This window comes from Nesoenas mayeri, assembly GCF_963082525.1.
Source record: "Nesoenas mayeri genome assembly, chromosome: Z".
NCBI lineage: Eukaryota > Metazoa > Chordata > Aves > Columbiformes > Columbidae > Nesoenas > Nesoenas mayeri.
In genome coordinates, this window is record NC_137542.1 from 72,877,582 (window position 1) to 72,895,636 (window position 18,055).

The window sequence follows — 18,055 nt, forward strand, 5'->3', positions numbered from 1 at the left end:
TAGCCAGTTTTTTTCCATATCAGTACTGTACTAATACTCATCCTCTGCTTTGTAGAGCCCTAATTTTTGCTTTAGGGGGCTGGGGAGCCATTGAGCCTCTGGACTCACAGGCAACTGAAGTCAAGTCACTGAGGTAATGAGATAGGTTATATGTGTCTAAATTTGGTGATGAATCAGAATACTATTTAATGATTAAAATACAATGAAATTTCTGTAGTCAGAAAAAAAAATCTTGTTTTTAAGGGAAGGAATTCTTGCTGAATGGAGTATTATGCATCAGTTATTTTGGTATAGAGATCCTTGGTACTGGAATTTTTCAGTAGGTGCAGCTATCCTACTGTTATGAAGCAGGCATGAATTATTCTAAAGAGGACTTCTAAAGAAGCATTTTTCATGAATGGCCACAGATTTCGTTCTTCATTACAATGTTAGATGATAGCTCAGGTTCCAGTCTCATATTTAGCTTCACAGAGTGATATAGTGTGTGCTCCTCACCACTGGGCAGGGGGTGATTTACGTTGCAGGAAATATCTGCCTGATGCTGAAAAATACAGTAAGATGTAATAACATGCTAGTGAGTAAAGCTGCCTTTGGAAATATTTTTGGTGTTCCCCCTTTCTAAACTTTTAGAACATAACCTACCGAATTTTTAGAGCCAGAATGGAGGTTTAATTTTTGTAATAATATACATAGTCTAAATAAAATAAAATTTTCATATACCATGTGATAACGATGGGTAAAATCAATTGAAATAGAATAAAGAAAACTACTGCCGTTTTGTACAACTTGATTTTTTTTAACTCTCTTTTGTCACTTCTCATTGATATATATGTGTGTTATAACAGAGTGCTCATTAGTTAAACTGAAAAGATGGTTAGAAGTCAACAATCCTTAGAATTTCATACGTTCCAACAAATCAGGAAACAGAGTAAGGCAGGGGTGATTTCAATTGTGATTTTTTGATTATTTAAGAATTTCAGACTGATACGTTAAATGTGACTTTTTAGAAAAACCTGTGGAAAGAGTTCTTAAGGAATATTATTACTAGCCTGGGGAATTAAAGGGAAGGCAGGATCTTTATAGTTGGAGACTGTTTTTGCAAAGTAGCACCTGCCTTCCACTAACTATTACATGACATCCCAAGCTTAAAGTCTAACTGAAAGTGTTTTGTCTGGATGTCCTTTCTGTCCAAGAGTTGTGAAATGTCTTGGGAGAAATATGTATTGAGTCAAAGCAAAATTGAAACAGCAGTTTGTGTCATGTACAGCTTTCTATAAAATAAGTATGGATTACATCTCTTTGACATGGTTTATAGCACAAGATGGTGTAAGCAGAGCTGGGTGCACTGTTCCTGTCATCTCTGAAGGTACTTCCACATTCTTCTTGTTCAAAAGAAAGCAAACTCTATACAAACTGGTTTTACTTATCAGAGAAAGATGACAATGCAGATATTTTCTTCCTGTTAGCTTGAATAGAACCAGAAACTCCAAATGGCCTCAATGAGAGATGCAGATTTGGAGCATACCAAAATTATTTGACAATACTTTCCTATTTGCTTTACACAGCATCTGTTTTCAGAAATTAAATCAGCACTGACCTTAATTATGCATTCTGACACCTAAAACTGGACTGAACATGAGATAGTGAGGGTTGGCCTGAAAATAAAAAAGTTTAGCAACTATTCTTTGAGAGCTTATGGAAAAATGTTTTTCAACCAGCTTACTTTTAGTGTGTAAACCAAATATCTCTGGGTTAATTGCCTAGTACCTTTCAATTCTAAGAAAAGCTTATTTTAGTCACTCACTTCCCTCACTCCAGATTCAATCACTATTTTTCCACATAGGAGAACCTAGAAAATGGTGATTGCTAACTACACAAAATTGTCATCCTCAAAACCATAGGAACTCTCTTCAGATTCTTGGTGTTTTGTTTAAGAGTAAAACATTTGTCAATTTTTGACCAAGAAAAGATAGCTGCAGAGCTTGAAATTACTTGTCTTTTTGCTCCTTTCATCTCCTTTTGTCCTCTCCGTACTATTTATAAAGAAAACTGTCAGCCAGTGTGCTTCACCTTATGGTTCATGACACGATCTCCTACTGCCACTCTCTGATTTAGGCTTTTCTTGAAGACTCACTTTGGCTCAAAAATGTCACAAAATGAAATAAAATTGAAAAGCAGCAGAAGAGTCTCCCCAGTTTGCCTGTTCTTTCTGTGGCCTCTGAAGTAATTGCCTTTAAATTTTCAACTCTTTACTTATTCTTTCCCATTTCTCAGTTTTCAGGAAAATGGCTAGGCTGACATGTCTTTATGTTGACTTATCAATGCCTAACAGACAATAAAATGAAGTGCTTTTTTTTCCCCACACACACCCTTTTTTCCTGCCAATGCTACTTGCTTTTTTCTTTCCAGTACAGCTGCAGCACTAATTGCTAATTGTAGGATTTTTTTCAAATTAGCCAGTGCTATAAATTTTAGTAGTAATGACTAAAATCTGAAGTCAATTATACAGCCGGTTTCACGTAAGGAAAAGGTAGACCATCACTCTTCAGATGTAGCTAATGTATTCAGCATTGTCACCTCCTAACAAAAAAAGCTTTTGATTTTTCGACAGGAAAGCCAGATGGCTTCTATCTGTCCTTCATAGCAAATTTGACCTTTAAATTAGAAAACATCAGGGACCAGTGATTCATTGGCACACAAAGAACTCAGCAGGCATTAAAGGACAGTGTCCTAATTGACTGAGCTCTATTTCAGATGCCCATTGATTAACGAAGGTTCTGCAAAGATGCTGCAACTGTTTCACTTACAGGCGAGGTTATTGTGAATGGAGACTCGCAGACCTGGCTGCCAGCAAGCAGAAGGTAACTGCTGTCCATGAAAATAGCCCCGTTCAGTTCTGACAGCGCCTTTGGGTATATGTGAGAAAAAAAGCTGAATTCAGACTGTTCAGCAGAGTGTGGAGTGTAGCACTGAGAGCACCCTCTGTGTTTCCAAGTCTGTGCAAACATTGACAAGGTCTCATGCCCCTTGGTAAGAAAAATAATAACATAAACTTTTGGAAACTAGAAGAGAGAGCAGACATATTTTGTTCCTTTCATATTAAAGAAAACAAAGTAAAATGATTCTTGCTCTACAGGTATGAAAGCTGAAGCAAAGACACGATATGACTTGAGGTACAGGAAGAGTTTCTGAGTTAGCTTTTTTCCTAAGCCTGAGCTAATTTTGCTAGTTTCTTCATCTGGGTTGTAGTAGAACTCCCTCTGCTCTTTCCTCTCCTGTGTCCTCCCTGGGAGTTAGTCAATGGATAACTGAGAGTTGAATTCACGAGTTAATGAAATGGAAAGGATTTCTAATTTAGTGCTTGGCATGCCTTTTTAAGCAGCGGATATCTGTCCCTTTTCACCCAGCTGAAAATACCAGTATTTGTTAAAAGGTGGAGCTAGGAAATATTTCTGAGATTTGTTAATGCCAAGAGGAAATCTATAGCAGAAATAAACTCAAGATTTTCTTGATCAGAGTCTGTTTGTTTCAGTATTTATATTTGCTTGCTGCTCTGGGGAGGTTTATTCTTTGTAGAAGTGTGACATTGACATGGAGCTTATTTTGCCTAGGCAGACATTCATCTTTTTGTCTGTTTGGGTAATGATGCTGCAGCTGCGCACCCAGCTTTTTTTCTGTTTCTAGGCTGATGTACATTAATTCATTTAAAAAAAAAGAAAGGAATAAACATCACAACATGGGCCGAGTGTGAGAACACTCCTATGTTTTTTATCATGCTGCCTATTTGATTATAAGGCTTTGGCCAATATGATGAAATTCTGAGCTGGAACAATGTTATCTTTCTGTACTGCAGCATCTGAAGCCCTTATTTTCATGGAAGTTCAGTTTAGAGATGTTCACGAACGTCTTTACTGGATTATATTATTAAAAAAAAAAAAGCCTACATGGGCTTGTTTAGAAACTGCAGTTTGTTCAAATCAAAGCCTTGGAAACAAAAGCTGTTGTTGGAATAGTCTTTCAAATAAAATTGCTCATGCAAATAGAATATCTGAATAGTTTGTAAAGTAGATTGTTTGGACTGCAAGAAGAGTCTTTTGCTGAATAAGATGATGTTGATAAGGATTAAATCAAGCATTTAATGCCAATTTCTGCTACATGAATGTTGGATGCTGACTGTTGTTAACAATTCCAAGGGGAAACCATAAAAATAATAATGAAAACCTTACCTAATATTATTGTTTTCTTTTTTGGCTATCAATTGACTTTTATCAGAGGATTTAATAGTCTGCAGGATACTTACATCCAGTGCGTGATATGACCCAATGAAAAAGGATGCTGAAGTTTCTCTTAAATTTAAGTAGCTGACTTTGCAGCGAGCAGTCCCGGATTGGAGTGATAAAATCACGTAGCTAGTACTCATAGAAAACACCAGCAGTGGTGCCTGATGTTACTGGAAGAATAAATACCAGAGCAGCCAGCAGTCCTCAGAATGGCTGACTTGCAAATAGTGTAAAAACTAAAAAGGACTGAGAAAGGGTTCTGAGGTGTATGTGAGATGTAGCTTGAAATGTGTTGCTAACTTCTCTAATAATTGTGAAAAATATAGCAAGACTTGTTCATGAATTGTGGATTCAGATACTGCTCTCAAGTTTATAAAAACTTTCTAGGAATTTCTACAAAGTCTATCTTAACCTTGAGCCTAAAGTACTTGTTAGGTAACGCTTTAGCAGTGAGACGATCCTTGTCTACCGTCACCTCAAACCGTTAACTGCAATTTTTAATGATGATTATGGTTTTCGTGAGTATTTTATCTCCTCTTTATTGCCATCCTGATTTTTATACTGAACACAGCTCTGTGAGCCTGAATGCAACTTTTTTTTTTTTTGGAAATCAGCTTCATGCAACCTATTTGGTGCCATTCTGAAAACGACTCTTTTTATTTCTTCTTGAAGACACTTCAAGCGAAAATAAGGTGCGAGTTTACCAGCAATTAACGCTGCCCGTTCTTCTCATAGCTGGAATGCTCTTTGCCTTTCAGTTAACTTTACAGCTTTCCTTTTCTAGTGAAATGTCACATCATATAGAAATACACAAGTTCACAGGTTTTGAATTCTCAGATCTTTAAAACAGTTTTTTAGTGTTTGCTTTGGTGTTGTTTTGTTTTCTTTTTTAGTGTGGGCTTTTTTTTATCGTGGGAAATATCAGTGTTTGCCACAAAATAGTGTAATTTCTATAGCAGTCTTTTCTGTCCATGATGATCTGCTTCCCCGTAACATTTGTGGTGTGGGACGTCCTTTACCTACCACAGAATTTAAGATGTGGGATTCTAGTGACTGTTTTCTCTGGCCATGTCATTATAGGATCCTGAGGTTTTTTTACGATAGATGGAAGAAATGACCACTTGATCTGGGGTTTTGTTTGGTTTTGACAGGAAGAGAGGAAGTCAACTGTAATTTTGACTGGGATCTCACATGGTATTTGTAGTTTGAGTTTGGGGCTTCTGGGGATTCTTTTGGTTTTTGATTGTTTTGGGTTTTTTCAGCAAAAGTGTAAACAAAACTGATGTCTCTTCTTGTTATTTCACCTCCCCACCCTCCTATATCTTAGCACCTTAACCCTTATGTTTAAACTGTTCTAGAAAACACAATGTATTTGCAAACTGTGACACCATTATTTAAAAAAAAAAAAAAAAGTGTAAATGCAACTTTAAACCATATTAAAAATAAGGGCTGTGTAAGTTCATCTTTGTATTAAAAAAATTAGTTAATGCTTTAATCTGCAATCTTTCCTGACGCTGAGAAATTCATTGCATGGAGCAGCAGTAATGGAGTGTGTGGAGACTTTTGATATACATCAGTTACAGAAAAAAAAAAACAAAACCCACACATCACCAAAAAAACCCACTACGTATATTGTTGTATTTTTTTGCATCCTGTGCTTTAAGGTGAGGGATATGCTAAGCATCCAGTTCATGCTCTTATAGTCCTTTCTTCTTGAATTTGTTTGAATTGTAGTTGATAAATCTATAATTTTGGTGGGATAGTCACGGTGCAAAGTAGTAATTCTTCATGATTTTACTGCAAAATACATTTTTTCACTTTTTTGTCATTTAACCTTGCTAATTTCCATCCTCTGTGTGATTCTGCTGCAAGTGATGATCAGTTTTCTTTCTATTCTCATCATGAGTTCAGCTCCAAGTAACTTACATTTAAATGCTTATTTTCTCATGCACACTCCCCCATGTTTTATTCTGAACTGTTCCTCATGGTTTATGGCCTCTTCCTCCTTTAATTTTAATTTTCTTTTTCTTTTGAAAAAGGAAAGCTCTGTCATGATTACTGACAGTAACTTTCTTACAGGACACTTCAAATTTGACTGAAGTATAATGAAATTTTTATCCGTGCAGATTCCAATAACTATGCCTTCTTGTTCTTTTATGTTTTATTACTAAACTATCATTGTGCGGGGCGATAGGAAGTGGACAACATGGAACCTTAAAAGCTGAACATCAGTATCTTCATGGACTCTCTAGTTCTTTATCCAACCTTTTCAAACTTAAACATTCAAATTCTGCTGTTGAGACCTGACGGAACATGTTTAAAATAATTGTGTGTATGTGATGTGTGTTTTAAAACCTCCCTTTCTGGAAACAAAGCAGAAGTTTAACCGGATTCATGAAGTGTGTTTCATTTCTCTTCAACAGATACTAATGACTAACCTAAAACAATTCACTTAAATGCTGAAGTGAAAACTCTAGGTAAATAGTTCACATGTGACAGTTTTGACACCTTAATGGTGGCTGTTCTTCTTAAGTGTGTACACATAATTGTGTAACTCATCAAAATTTGATTCCCTTACATTCTGTTTTTGGTGTTCTGTGGTTTTTGGGTTTTGGTTTTGGCTTTTTACACCATGCAAAAATCTCTTCCTAGTTGTACATCCTCTGTGAGAAACTATTGGTTTTCAGAACAGATGGTTTGCTTTGGAACTCAGAGATTTCGAATAAGAATTACTATTGGTTTTGTCACAAGAACTATAAATCAATGTATATTAATCTTGCTGCTGCCATTGCAGCTCAAGAGGTAATTTTTCATCTTGCCGTATTCTCAGCTAGTTTGCAGCAGCCAGTTTTAATTGCAGAACTGAAAAACTTTGATGTGAGGATCTAGTACTTGGCAGCATTTGATCCTGCTGCTAATTACAAACTGATTTAAAGGTCTAAATCTGGGTAAATTTGTTTTCATGTATATCAGTGTGCCAGTCTGTTTCTGCGTAAGGTGGGAAGTAGCTTAAAGAGTCATTAATTCCATAGAATGAAGCTGCATCTTAACATCACTAACTGCAAGAATTTCTGAGAAGCTCTTCTGTCAACAAATTAGAAGATCACTGAAGTGCACGATTATTGGAGTTGTGTAAAAGAACATTACAGTTTTGGTTTGGTTTTCTCTTTTTTTTTTTTTTGAAACTGCAGTTAGGAATTTTGCTGAATTCTCATTACATCACCTTTTCTACGAGCGTGAAAATAGATCTGATAGAAGCCTGTTCTCTAGTTTGGGAAGGTATTAAATCTCCTGCGTAATTGCAAGCGTGTGAATAGTCCGTTAAATTCAGGTGGATTTGACCGTGTGCTTCATTGGCTCTTTAACTTCTAATATGTCTGTGGGAGATATTAAAGTTCCTTCTCGTAATGTTTGTTAGGAAGACAAAAGTTCTATAATATTAGCGTGAAATATCTTCTGAATCCCTCCCTGGTACTTCCCTCCTTGAGAGTTTCAACTTTTTCAGCTTGATCTGTTTTTTCATATTTATCAAACTTACTTTTAAGGCAAAGTGGAGGAAAAGCTCAATTTACGCTTACTTCAAACGTATCAACAACAGAGTTATAATGGTATTCTGAGTGAAGCAGCGTTATCTTTCCATGCTTGGCAGGCTAATTTGTGCTTTTAATTGTAGCACTGAAGGGCACAATTCTGGAACACATTGCCTTTGGAAAGAAAGCAGAGTAATACTAAACTGAAATCTTGGTCTATTTTGCTATCATAAAGAGGGTAGTTATATATGCAGTAACCTTTGCGGATAGAAAAAATATAAAGTGGGAAGAGAAGAAGGTAGTAGTATCATCTCACAAATTCAACCTTATTAAAAATATTGTTGAAATAATTTGACTCACATTTTTGTCAACCCTTAAAAAAAAAGTGAATGTGTGGAAAATGTTCAGGAAAGACTTGATTCTGCCTTACAGTCAGTCTCCTTAGTCATATCCAGGAGAAGGTTAAAAAGCAACTTAAATTATTTGATACTTTTACCTATATTAGAGATTTCTGATGGACAGTTCTTTAATGTAAAAATTTGTAATCAGCTCAACTGTTTGAGACGGAAATTGGACAAATTCAGATAGGAAATAAGTCACAATTGTTACATAAGGCAATTAATAATTGAAACAATTTACCTAGGATGTGAAGCATTCTGTCTCATTAAAAAGACTCACAGATAAACTAGAAGTTACATACTTGATGCAAAAATTATTTGATAAAATTTTACCTAGCTCGTTAAGCAATAGGCTGAAGTAGATTGATATGGTGGTCTGCACAAGAGCTCACATCGTTTGAAGTTTATGAGAATAAAGCACGTGATTAGATGGCAGCAATTAATTTTGTGCAAGTAATATGAATTTGCTGGGCAATTTTCATATTGTAATCACTACTTTGCAAGTTTGGGGATAGGATTGATTAGAGAATGCTAGGATCTAATGAGCAGAGTGCTAGGACTAACTAGCAGGTCTTGAACAGTACAATTGGTTTTCCAATTTGAGCACCCGAAGTTCACATTATCCAAAAAATTGAGTGTGTCAGCTGGAAGAGTCCTACAGTGATCATCTAGTCCAACTGCCTGACCTTCTAAGGACTGACCAAGTTAAATAATGCTGCAAAAGGCATTGTCCAAATGTCTCTTAAACACTGACAGGTTTGGGGCATCAGCCACCTTTTGTGGAAACCTGTTCCAATGTTTGCCCACCCTCTCGGTAAATAAATGCTTCCTAATGTCCAGTCTGAACCTCCCCTGATGTAGCTTTGAACCATTGTGATGTTTTTGGTTGTTAATCAGAAGGAATCTGAACACTTGCCATTCCTATGTGCAGACTTCGCTGCACATCCAACACTTCAGAAAACTTAAATTATGTTTTGATATCTGTAGCACTCTCACAGATCCATGTATTAAATTATTTGAACTCATCCAAAATGCTTATTTATGCATCTACCTCTCATAAATGTTGGGAGGGATAAGGCATGTCTGCAAAAATTGCTTGGCTCCTGTAAAGCAATATTTTTTCCCTAAAGATCTGTTTAAGCTCTTGCCAGTTCTATGTACAGAGCGTTTTTTTGAGTATTACCAAAGGAATGTCTGTGGTAATGGTGCTTTTGAGATGTTGCCATCTGGAGCAGTCCTGAACAATTGCCATGGAATTAGCTGGAATTCACAGAAAGGCATCCACTGCAGCTTTGTAAATATTCATAGGTCAAGGCTTTGCCAAAGCTGAAATTGGAAAGTATAGATGTTGTTGCTGTATTGCTAATTATAGTGCTTTCAGCTTTTAATTCCTACACAAATTGCAAGAACTAAGCAAAATGTATTATTGGTACATAAAGAAAATAAACAATGGTTGGAGACACTGTTACCCCTTATAACTGAACCTGGATGGTGGATATAATCAAAGTTAATTAAATTCTCACATGCCATGCAAAGGTCAGTTTTGACAGGGTTGAATTGCTTGCGCCTTCCTGGTTCTGTATTCTTAATTGCCTTACAGTTTCTGAAAGACAGTTTTACCTCAACATAAGCTTAGAGTAAGGCAGTATTTAGTTATTTTCAGAGATGGTTAGAATCATCCAGTTTCTACCAACTGTCTGTTTAATATGTAAAGTGATGTGTTTCTTCACAAGTGGCATTTCATTCCTGTTTAGTGTATGTTGAGTATCTTCTCTTACAACATTTTAGTTCTGTTTCAGCTCTTATGTCCAGGTACTTCTCTTGACTTTCTGGGCTCGAGCTTTGAAAGTACTGCTTGGGGGGATGAGGTATAGGGTGCTGTTTCTGGCTTATTTAAACACTCATCTTTATGAATCAGTTAAAAATAGACATTTTACGTAGCATTGTAAATTTCACAGAATGGTTAGAGTCAGAAGGGACCTCTGGATATCATCTAGCTCAGCCCACCTGTTAAAGCATGTTCACCCAGAGCAGATCATACAGGATCACGTCCAGGCAGGTCTTTAATGTCTCCAGAGAAGGAGACTCCACAATCTCCCAGGGCAGCCTGTTCCGGGGCTCTGGCACCTTCAAAGGAAAGAAATTTCTCCTCATATTCACATGGAACCTCCTGTGCTTCAGTCTGTGCCCAGTGCCGCTCTCACTGGGCACCACTGAAAAGAGTCTGGTGCCATCTTCTTGACACACACCCTGCAGATATTTATAAACATTGATGAGATCCCCTCTCAGCTTCTCCAGGCTGAAGAGACCCAGCTCTCTCAGTCTCTCCTCATAAAAAAGGTGCTCTAGGCCCCTAATCATCTTTGTAGCCCTCTGCTCCGCTAATTTCTTGTGTGTCTTAAACTGAGGAGCCCAGAACTGGACACAGAACTCCAGATGTGGCCTCACCAGGGCGGAACAGAGGGGAAGGAACAACCTTCCTCAACCTGCTGGTCACACTCTTCTTAATGCACACCAGGCACTGTTGGCTTTCTTGGCCACAAGGGCACTTTGCTGACTCATGGTCAACCTGTTGTCAAACAGAACTCCCAAGTCCTCTGCATTGCTGCTTTCCAGCAGGTCCACCCCTAACCTGTACTGGTGCCTGGGGTTATTCCTCTCCAGGTGCAGGACCCTACACTTGCCCTTGTTGAACCTCATTAGGTTCTTCTCTGCCCAGTCCTCATGTCTGTCCAGGTCTTGCTGAATGGCAGCACAGCCTTGTAGTGTCAGCCCTTTCTCCCAGTTTGGTATCAGCAAACTCACTGAGGGTGCACTCAGTCTCTTCATACAGGTTGAATAGGACTGGACCTAGTACTGACCCGTGGGAAACTACACTAACTACAGGCCTCCAACCAGTCTTATCACGGTTGATCACAATCCTCTGGCCTCTGTCATCCAGCCAGTTCATGATCCATCACACTGTGCATTCATCCAGCCCACACTTCCTGAGCTTGCCTTAGGAGTGAAAGAGATTCTCTACTAAACTTCCATAACTGAAATCACTGTATCTGCTACTGTATAGTTCAAATAGAAGAGTGTGTGTTTTAAATGTTTAATTGAATTAATTTTTGTCATCTCTGCCCCCATTCCAGGTACAGGACAAGTTTCGTTTGGACCTGTCTGATGAAGAAGCTGTCCATTATATGCAGAGTCTAATTGATGAAAGTGTCCATGCCCTCTTTGCAGCTGTGGTGGAGCAGATACACAAGTTTGCACAGGTGAGATATCTTCTTAGTTGTTGTTCTCTGTGAAAGTACTGTGAAAGGTGTGAAGTTGCAAGTGGTAAGTTCAAGACTTCACTTCATTGTTTATGATGTTTTAGTCCATTTTCCAATAAGTTCAAAGTGTTAAGTAGGATGTGACCAGTTTTATTACGTAGGGTAAGAACTGCAAATTGTAAAGCTGGAGTTCTGAGAGAACGATCCAGAATTTTCTTAGCTTTCAGTCCCTCCATGAATGAGTGAGGATAAATTTTCTTTCTTTCCTACCTTTGCTAGACATCCTGAACTGTGCATTCCAGGTAGTCATTTTGATCGTTAATAGCTGTAGCAGCTTGCACAGCAGGGAGCATGTAAGGGGCGAGGAACTCTGCTCATAATAGCATCCATATCCTCTGCAGTGCTGACAGTGTTCCACAGAACATGGTTCCCAGCAGCTGTCTGAAGACCTGTCCCCTATGTCAGAGGCCTCTACAAAGATAAAGTTCCTGAGGGATGATGCAGTTTTTGAGATATGAGGCTGTAGGGACTGGTTGAGACTTCTTGTTGGGGCAGTAGGATTGGGCTCCTTGCTTGCAGAAGTTGTGCAGTGGTCACATGTCTACACTATCAACTAAAGGAGCTGTAGGAGGAGGTCAACAAACTGCACAGTATTGGGACTGACAAGAAAAAAGTTGACCAGACCTTCCCTAAGACCTTGGAGACAAAAGAGCTGGAACCTCCAGCTGCATTGAAGGAGGAGCTAGAATATATTGTGCTCATTGAGTTAGGAAATAACTAGAGACTCTCAGGATGGTGATGGCTGGAACCTTTAGGCTTCTGGTATTAGGAGTGGTAGCTTCTGCTCTACCTGCAGATCCACACCTGCAGAATAGATTAAAGGTGATTGGGACTGTTCAGCATGGATTTGCAAAAGGGAAACCATGCCCGACCAGCCTGATAACCACCTGAGATAAAATCACTAGCTCACTGGACTGAATGAGAGTTGTAGATATTCTTTATACTGGCTTTCACAAGGCTTTGACACTGTCTTCCATAATATCCTCGTAAACAAAACAGAGCAATATAGACTAGAGAAATGGATATTGACATAGATTGGAAACTAGTAAGTGTGCTGAGATTAGAAGGCTGTGGTCAGTGGCACAAACTCCATGTGGAGGCCAGTCACTAGTGGTGTACTTGAAGGGTTGATACTGAGGCCTAAATTGTTTAACATCTTCATTAATGACCTGGATGACTGGATTAAGTGTGTCCTCAGCAAGTTTGCAGACAGTACAAACTGGGAGGAGTAGCTGGTCCACCAGAAGCATGTGCTGCCATTCACAGGGACCTTGACAGGCTGGAGAAATGACTGCACAGGAACCTCATGAAATTCACCAAAGGGAAGCACCAAGTACTGCACCTGGTGTGAACTAACCCCCAGCTTTTCAGAGAAAGCCCTGAAGGTTCTGGTGGACAAGCTGCACACGGTGCAGCAATGTGATCTTGTGGCAAAGAAAGGTCAATAGCTTTGTTGACTACATGAGGCAGAGTGGTGCTGGCAGGTGGAGGAAGGTGGTCGTTCCCCTCTGCCCAGTGTTGTGTGAGTTACATCTGGAGGGCTGTGCCCCTTTGGGGCTCTCGGGTACAGGAGAGATATGGACATACTGGGCTGTATCCGGCAAAGGGACACCATGGAGATAATCAAGCTCATGGAGCATCTGTCATATGAGAAGAGAGTCAGCCTGTTCAGCCTGGAGAAGGCTCAGGGGGATCTTAACAATGCTGACAAATGGGAGTTAAGAAAATTGAGTCAAACTCTTTTAGTGACAGAACAAGAGACAATAGGCACAAACTGAAAGCCAAGAAATTTCACATAAAGAACTTTTTTTTTCCACTGTGAGTGTAATCAAGCACTGGGAGAGGTTTCACAGAGAGGTGTCAGAGTCTCCATCTGTTGAGATACTTAAAATCCAACAGCACGAAGTTCTGAGCAAGTTCTGTTGTGTTTGATCCTACGTGAGCAGGAGAGTTGGACTAAATGATCACCAGAGGTCACATCTGCCCTCACGCTTTATCTGATTCTCACTAATGATGTGACGAAAGCTTGTTGTCTCCACTATTTTTATCATTAAAATTTGCCCTTGCTGTAGTATGGAGAATGAAATGTTTAACCACACATTTGTATGCTATCTTACTACAAGCCACAGTAAGACAATAAAATGTTTTATTCTTATATCTATACTCACAAAAGCATTTCTTCTTTGAATATTCCATGTTTTTTTTTTCCTTAAAGCCATCTGACATATTTAGTTTATGTTTATCAGTGACTTCAGATATTATGCTGTTTGCATTCAGCATTAGATTCATGACAATAAATGGAATTCAGAGGGAAAATGTAACCAATCTGAAAAGCCAGTTGTTATTTGAGGGTTTTTTAATTGATTCTTTATTCAAAAGGCTGATCAAATTCTGCTAGAAACTGAGAACTATTTTTATGGCTATCTGTTTTGCTAAAGGTCTTCAAATCTGTTGTTCCCTGCAAACTTAATTTTTATTTTGAAGGATTGCACTGTAGTATAGGGGAAGAATAAAAAATGGCATTTCCATCTGTATATATATGTAACAAAGATTATCTCTTATGTGGTATGAAAAAGGAGTATAATAATAGGAAAATATTGCAAAATTTGTTGTCATTCATTATCGATAACTTTGATCATAGAATGTAGGATGGTTAATTTCATAAGACGAAGTGAAAAATGCCTTGCATCTACCTTGTGGATAAAGAAAAATAATTTAAAAGCCATTAAAAGATTCAAGATTAAAATTAAAGATTAAAATTTCAAATTCCTCTAACAGCTGTGTAGACCTTTAATAACATACTGAGAGTCACTTTTTTTTAAGACATGTCTTTTTACTTCATTGTTTGGAGTATTTTTACTTGATTGGTTTTAGGTGACTGCCAGTCTCTCCTAGATAATCACTATTGCATTTGCGGTGCTGTATTAGTAAGTCAGAGTTTACAGGTTTGATTTAGGTGACCTTTTATTTTTTTTTTTTTCTGTTCAGCCTTGTTGCTTGACCTTTCCTCAGCACTTACAACTGCTTTTAAAATCACAGGACAGACTTTTTCAGAATACTTATAAATACGTGAGAATTTGAACCCCAGGCTTCTACCTCCCGGGGATGGTGTTCTGACCAACACGCTGATACACACACCAGCGCGCACCAATTGAATCTTCTACTCATATTTTGGGAGTTAAAAAGCAAGCCCACAGTCTGTCTTGCATTTTGGATACCACATAAACAGATGTTACAGCCACTAATGCAAGCCTGATACAGTTTTCTCGTTTTGGGGTTTTTTTAACCTCTCCAGCTGGCTGGTGCTGGGTTCCAGTGTGGAGACTTTGGGGCTGTTTTTCCTGAGGCCTTGAACTCTCCTCACACGCTGGTGCCGAGTTTGCTACGTATGTGCTTTTAGCTTTCGACTTTTAGATGCCTAAAATGAAAAAAATACACTGTGTTGCTTTTTAAGTGCTTAAGGCATCTCGGCTCCATGTGATGTAGGAGTCTTCTGCTAGTTTTGGAGTTGTGATTACTGCCTTCATTCATGTTCTGTTAATAATTATAATTGCAGGCTTTCCCCTGCAAGAATACAAAAAAAAAGTAGTTATCAGCAATCGACAAATCTTAAGAATCTGAAGTCTATTTAATATATTAAAAAAACCCAAACAAAACTTACAAAAGATCCATCAAATTTAATGCAGTTAATGTCTATTCTCTTTATATTACAAGTAAAGTGGGTCACTTTTTAGTGACATTTAGTACTTTATTAGTCAAAACCATTATCTTTCCTTTTTGTCTGAGGCGGTCTTCCGAAGAATTTGCTGCTGGAGCCTTCGCAAAGTGTGTAAATTGTTGAATAAATGAACAATTAATGTGTCATTGAATTTGCTGTAAAGCACTCATCTTACACAATGGCCAATTGAAGCTTTCAATTTGTTCATGTATAATGCTGCATTGAATTACCAATGTCCTTGCTCTTAGTAGTAATATGAGTTGTCTAAAAGCCCCAAAACCACTGTGCAGGTATTTTGACACATGCTTAAACAGCAGATTTTGCCCTAATGCCACACAAATTTTCATTTGAAATGCCCTTCTGCCTGTTTTCTTGTTTGTCAATAGATATTTATTCTATTACTGCCTCCATAATAGGCCTACAAGGAATCTGTGCTGTCTACTGCAGCAGTTAAGAGCTTTTTAATAAGGTTTGTTATTATAGTAACCATTGCGTATCAGCATTCTATATGTCACTCTATAGTAAGTAAAGCTCTTGGATAGAGCAATCTAGATATTTTGGCATCAGCTTAGTATTGTTCTTTTTTAATGATATCGTAAATTGAGTTCAGTTCAAAGCTGTGTTATGAAGCCTTTAGTTTAGCTTCTAATGTATTGCTAATCTGTTATCTTCTCATATATTTTACAGACCTTTTTATGTAGCACTTGTCTCCTTCCTAATGGTTATCAAAAAACTGTTGACTCAAAAGTAAATAAATTTAACATTTAGAATAAGTTAATGGTGTACAATGGTGCTCAAGAGGAGAAAAAATGCATTCTAATTTTAGTTGATGCTAATGAAGACTAGATAGCCATTTCTCTCTGGAGAGTCATCTTCGTTTTAGCAGCATTATTTATTTCTGCAGAGGAAGGAAACAATCTTCAGTTGAAGTGACTAATTTCACATTTTATTTCTCTTGAAAATTTACAAGTCAAGTCAGTTGCATTCAGGGCTCATGTTAAGCAATGATTTAAAAAGTGGAAGCTTGGGGGATGAGGGGTGTCCCTCCTGAAATGCAGCTCTATGATTTGGGGTTGCACTAGTGGTTGGCTGCTCCCTGCGTAGGGGTAAACTCAGTTTAAGCTGTTATGTGGCTCTAAGGTATCTCCAAGCTGTGGTCTCAGTGCTGCTGCACCCAGAGTGCAGCTGTCATTCCTTTCCTTCAGAGCAGGACTTCTGTTTTCCTGCTGTTGGATGCCAGAATAAAACAGGGAAAATCCACCAGCAGGAGAGTGTAGATTGAGTGAAACCATTTGTCAAGAGGCAGATAGTTTGTTTCCACACTGTTCGTTACCCTGAAGGGTTCTGAAAATTGCCTACCATTAGCATGTTACCATGTTTTTAAACCCAGAGTTCAAATTACATGTAACTTTTATTCTTTGGGAGTAAACCAGATTGAATAAATGTTGTGCTATGTATTCTTTTGTTTTCTTTTAGTATTGGAGAAAATAAGCCTTTGCCTGCCTGTGGCGGAAACAAGCAAATGCTCAAGAAAGAGACTTTCTCAAGCCCTTCTGGACTTCACTAAACACTTTTGGAAGGCAAAAGCTGCAGGTTTGGTAGCATGGAGAACTGAGAGCTCAGGAGATAGAGAAACTTTTTTGAGTCTCACTTCTTTGAAGGTTTAAAAACAACTTTTTTTTTTTTTTTTTTTTGTAAAGGAAAATGGTTGTTTATAATGCCCTTCGGGCTCAGATACTATGGCATTTCTTCCAAGTGAAAACATTTGAGCCTCAAAGGCTGAAGTAAGAAACTTCCTGCCAAGCCAAAGATAACTGGAAGAGGCTGGATTTGATGATAAATTCTTGTACCTATTAATATATTTTCTTATTTAAAAACAGAAATCATTGATGTACTGAACGTGCGTATATACAGAGTCACAGCAGTGAGGCTACGGTTCCTCCATGCAGAAAACTATGGGGATCTCCTCTCGTCCCTTCCCAACAACTTTGTTCCTTGAGCAGGTTTTAGTGTAATTTGTCTGATCCTTTATTTCCCACCTTGGGCAATGTTATCGTTTAGAAAGGACAATCATTTATTCCCTGCTTACAGAAATGTTTTTAAGTGCTGATATGTTAGCCAGCTGTAAGCTGCCAATTAAATCATCACTAACAGGCTCAGCAACCAGAATGTGCTGTGAGCGGTTCAATATTTCACACTTTAACTCTGAATGTTTTCTGTACGGTGGTTATATATTCTTGACTCTAATAAACTCTTCGTTGTTGCAGTCTTCAGGTGTTCTGTTTTGTCTTTTTAATCTTACCTGCTGAGACATGGCCTACTAGAGGATTATGTTCATAACTCTTGGCTTTTTGCAGGGATTTTCACTCATAAAATGGCTTTTGTGCCACATGTTGAGTTCATAATGAATCTGTTTTGAATGATCAGCAATTTAATTAGCTCTTCATAGATGTGTGGATGTCTTCAAAAGGTGCTCATTTACTCTGGTATTTTTTTTTTAGTAATAATTTGAATCAGGAAGAAATCCCTTATAATGATAAGGACAGATTGAATCTGAATCTGGCTGATATTTGCGAGTCATTCTTTCTTGTGCTTCTTTTGCTAGCAAACACCAGAAGAGATTTGCTGGAGGAAAATCCACTATGGCTGCAGTGGGCCCTTAGTTATTTCAGCATATTACCTGAACTTGTTATGTTGTTTTTTGTTTGTTTGAGTTTTTTGGTCTTGCTTCACCTGGCAAAAATACATATTTCTCTACTGCCTCCATTTCCCATGATCTCATTCTCCATATGGTACTTTGTGGTATCTT

General features: G+C 38.1%; 1 protein-coding gene across 4 annotated transcripts in view; it reads left to right on the forward strand.

Moving 5' to 3' along the window:
* Positions 1 to 17,613, forward strand: part of PIK3C3 (phosphatidylinositol 3-kinase catalytic subunit type 3) — a 70,404-nt gene extending 52,791 nt beyond the window's left edge. For 3 of the 4 annotated variants that reach the window (XR_013923514.1, XM_080362142.1, XM_080362144.1), the window contains 2 exons: positions 11,343 to 11,468; positions 16,723 to 17,613. Coding sequence is in view for 2 of the 4 variants with exons in the window: in XM_080362142.1 (XP_080218268.1) it covers positions 11,343 to 11,468; positions 16,723 to 16,737 (141 nt within the window). In the remaining 2 variants the exon portion in view is untranslated. Of the gene's footprint in view, positions 1 to 2,754; positions 2,862 to 11,342; positions 11,469 to 16,722 lie in introns of those variants that run through there. The other variant, XR_013923515.1, reaches the window with a different exon arrangement.
* The last annotated feature ends 442 nt before the right edge of the window (positions 17,614 to 18,055 follow it).